The sequence below is a fragment of the Octopus bimaculoides genome, chromosome 20 (genome assembly GCF_001194135.2).
Source record: "Octopus bimaculoides isolate UCB-OBI-ISO-001 chromosome 20, ASM119413v2, whole genome shotgun sequence".
Lineage (NCBI taxonomy): Eukaryota > Metazoa > Mollusca > Cephalopoda > Octopoda > Octopodidae > Octopus > Octopus bimaculoides.
The window spans coordinates 10094440-10099192 of NC_069000.1; the positions used below are offsets into that span (position 1 = coordinate 10094440).

Below are 4753 nucleotides of genomic sequence, written 5' to 3' on the forward strand. Positions count from 1 at the left end.
TGATCAAAGTGATTGATGATGACTGTGACTGATGATGGTGATAATGACTGACAATGGTGATAATAACTGACAATGGCGATAGTACCCAATGCTGATAATGATGACACTGATTTATGAAAGGGGTCAATGACTGATGATGATGATCAAAGTGATTGATGATGACTGTGACTGATGATGGTGATAATAACTGACAATGGTGATAGTACCCAATGCTGATAATGATGACACTGATTTATGAAAGGGGTCAATGACTGATGGTGATGACAGTGACTGATGATTCTGATGATGATAAAGCGTTGATAATGATGATAATCACACTGACAAAGATAAAAGCGAAACAAGAAGCACTGACCCTGAAGTTAATGTTGTTCGTATGTTAAGTGACAATTTTGATTACAATCGCAAAGCTATGACCCTGGCAAAAGAGACACAGAGTCTTACGACAACAGTAGAAGTAATAATGATGATAACAACAACAACAACACTGATAGATCAGTGTTAAGTAAATCAACTTACAATAAACTGGTATTCAGAGTCCGGCTGCCTGGTCCGGTTCCCTGGAGGTAGGCGTACTCCACCAGGGTGACCAAAAATCACCAAATCACCCTCATTCAGTTTCACACTGCCTGAAGAAACACAAAGAGAAAAAAAAAAAAGCACAATATTAATACATATATCTATTAATACATACATACATACATATATTTATATTATAAACATGTTGGTTTATGCTGGACGAATGAGAAAGGAGTGCTCGATATGTGTTGTAGAGGAAATGGTTTTTCACTGAAAATGAAATAGTTTGACTCATAACAGAGGCTTCTTTCAGTTTCAGTCTACCAAATCCATTCGCAAGGCTTTGGTAAGCCTGAGGCTATAGTAAAAGACACTTGCCCAAGGTGTCATGCAATGGGACTGAACCTGGAACCATGTGATTAGGAAGCAAGCTTCTTACCACACAGCCATGCTTGCACCTATATACATACATACACACATATATATATATATATACACATATCTACACACACACACATGATGGGCTTGCACACAGTTTCTGTCTATCATATTCACTAACAAGGTATTGGTTGACCCTGGAGATGAACCCAAGACCACATGGTTACAAAGCAAGCACCTTACCACACAGCAACATCAGGAATATATTTTGTACTTGATTTATTTTCACAAACTACTGTTTTATAGCCATAAAAAATATTCTATTCTGTGTGTTAGCGAGACAAACAGAGCTAAATATATTTTCGTGGCCAGAGATAGCCAATAAAAAGTGAAAGGCTTTGCTAAATTACAAAGGAGAAATGGAAGATGTGACATTCATGCCTTTCGCAAGGGATTTAGTGGAGAAGCAACTGTTGTAGTATGTGTGTATGTGTGTGAGTGCGGAGAATGAAACAGCCCATACACACATACACACACATATACACAAATACATACAGATATATATATAGGTTTATGCATGAAAATTATGGCCCTCGAACCACTCTGTAACTTCTGCTGATTAATGAACATAGACACATATATACATTTGTGAATACACACACACACACACACACACAAGAGTGTGTGCATGTAAGTCATTTGATACATGCACACATGTGCACAATGGATGCATATACGTCTATACCAATATATGATTCAGTAAAAGAAAGATGGAATTAGGAAAATATGAAAGTAGAAAGAGGGTGCGGAAAGGCAGAAAATGAGTGGATAGAATAAAAAGAAGGAAAGACTGCTGAAGAAAGAAAAAAAGAAACAAAGCAGAGAAAGAGAGGTGGTGAATGAGAGAGAGAGAGAGAGAGGGGGGGGGAGAGCAGGAGAATGAGACAGAGAGTGAGTGAGAGGTAAATAAAAGAAAAAGAGATAAAGTAAATTGCTATCTATGTATAGAAATTAAAAACAATTTTCTCAATATAGATAAAATACATTTAAGAAGATTTCTTTTCCATTCCACAAGGTCAACTGCAGGGCAGTAGGTCAATTGAAAGGACCTACAATATCTAAATAGATTTCAGAAAGAATAAATGAAATAGAAAAATTAAAAACGTGTGTGAGTGTATGTGTGTGTGTATATGTATGTAGGGGTACATCATATATAATTTTAGGCTGTAAGCTAGAAACAACAGAGAGACTAACATTTCGGACTTGAGGTTCTTCGTCAAGAAAAAATTGAAAATAAAACGAAAGAATTAAATATTACTACAACAATGGATGTAGCATATTGCAAGAATCAAATGGTCAGTAATTCTGCAAAGTGGTCTCATATACTGTTGACTGTGAGTGTAAAATTAATTTCTTTGTATGGCTGTTAAGTTTTTGATGTTTTTTGGTTCCAGATTGTTGGTTCCAGGAATCTTTCTGGATGTCATTATCATGTTGACGCAGATCTTATCTTTCAGATTACACTGGAGTGAACTTCATCTGATGGATAGATGGATGGATTATGCAAGTGTGTGTGTGTGTGCGAGCGTGCATGCAAGTTCGTAAGCATGTGTGTGTTATTCTAAGTAATATATTCTTTAAAATTCACTGTTCCTTATTTTATTGATGATGGAAAGAAGCAGAGAGAAATATAATTTCTTACTTAGCAAATTACTGATGATGATGATAATGTCAACAACAATGATGACATTAATAATAATAATAATAATAATAATAATAATAATAATAATAATTTTTTTTCCTTTTTCTCTTTGTCTTCCCCTTTTTTCTCTGTCACATGACTCTGTAAGTGAACAATCTTGTATGCTTATTTTAATGGCCTACCAATGTATACAGTATGTTTCTGTGCTCTAGGTGTCAGGAAGATACTCGGCAAGAAATGGAAACAGAACTGAAAGATGCTAATGAAAATTATAATAATAATAATAATAATTTCTAAAATGGGCATGAGGAAACAAATCTATAGAAGACGATTAAAGATGACTGCGTCAACCTGAGTATATATCTGGTAATATATTCAATCATCTCTGCTGGAATAAAAGTGAAGTTTTCCCCAGCAAGATTTGAAATCAGAAACTGGCTAAAATTTACCTAAATACTCTCATCGCTTCTATCACCCTACTGCTTTGATGATGATGATGATGATGATTTCTGACTATGGAAGAAGGCAGCAATTTCAGAGGTGTGAAGTATAATTAAATGACTTGGCTGTATCACTGGTTTTCTTATTTCATTGAATTTGGATGGATAGATAGTAAGGTAGGGTTGAACCTGAAAGATTTAGTCCCTTCACTTTGCAACTTGTGTCAGGGGGACTAAATACCATGTACACCGTTCTATGAATAAGGGTCATACAATGATAAAGGGGACAATTTGAAAACAGCAGGAAAAAAAATAAAAGACCCGCCTAAAAAAAAAAGAGAGAAAAAATCTAAGTCCAGAAGGACTAATTCTATCTTCATTGAAAGGAGAAGACAGAGAGAAAGGGAGGTAATACAATATTAGAGTAAATTACAGGAAGATGAGGATATAATAATATACCTAAAAATTTTGAGACAGAATTGGGAAGGAATGATTAGTGCATGGGGAGGGGGAAGATGTACATATGTATGAGGCCAATTGCTAATTACTTGTGGTGCGTATGTTCACAGATTTATTTAATAATTGCCTATGTTATGTGTGAATATATATACTTTATATACTTCATTGTGTATATAAGATTCTAAATATGTGTAGTCTATACAAATATATATTATATTCATACACAGAATTTCATGCATATAGCGTTTTGTAAATGGAGGTGCAAGTTCTGCTTTTGAATTTTGCCATGAGCATGCAGGTATATGCATGTCAGTGTGCATATGTTATATAAAGTGCACATGGGCTGCAAATGCATTTCAATATGTGCTTCCATACATTTCTACAAAACACACATACACACACACAGTTTCCAAAGTAGCTACACACACACACATACAAACGTAAATACCTGTTTTTATTGCAGAAAGAGCCGGAACATAGAAAGGTAGTGACCCACCCCTACACCACCACCACCAGCATTATCTTAATTTCACATTTTCTGGACTGATACACAATTACTGGCCTGATGCAGGGTTCCAGCCTGACCCCTCTAAACTTCCTTTTCTTCTATATTCGAGTCAAGGGAGATGGACAATGAAATGGTCTCAATGCATATATATATATATATATATATATATACAAGGGACACAATGGACATAATTATATATAATACATACCTTCTTTCTGTCTGTCTCTCTCTTTCACACACACACACACACACTTAAATCTGTCTTTGTGTATGTGTGTGTTTGTGTGAGGGTGTGTAGATAAATTCCATACACTCAAGTATTATGCATGTATATATAAACATGTGTGTGTGTGTGTGTGTGTGTGCACATGCATGTGTGAGTGAGTAAATAAATGCAAAAGACACACATGTACACACATGTTCTTATTCAAACACACAACGCACACATACACACATAGCGTGTATGTGTAAATGAACACATAAGACATACATACACACATGTATACATACATACATACATACATACTTATATACATTTATACATACATACATTCATACATACATACATTGTGTGTGTGTGTGTGTGTGGTGAAGGAGGTGGGCCACATGGACATACATGTATGTTAGCAGTAAGGCATGGGAGTATTCCGCAAAAGGTGGAGAGAGAGGGGGGGAGAAGAGGAAAGTCAGAGCTGCATAATTAGAAGGGTAAAGCAGGAGTAATTAGACTCAACTGTTGGGGGGGGGAAG

General features: G+C 35.7%; 1 protein-coding gene across 7 annotated transcripts in view; it reads right to left on the reverse strand.

Moving 5' to 3' along the window:
* Positions 1 to 4753, reverse strand: part of LOC106875384 (uncharacterized) — a 427703-nt gene that overhangs the window by 95166 nt on the left and 327784 nt on the right. For all 7 annotated transcript variants that reach the window (XM_014923494.2, XM_052974937.1, XM_014923493.2 and 4 more), the window contains one exon: positions 517 to 626. In XM_014923494.2, the coding sequence (XP_014778980.1) occupies positions 517 to 626 (110 nt within the window). The remainder of the gene's footprint in view (positions 1 to 516; positions 627 to 4753) is intronic.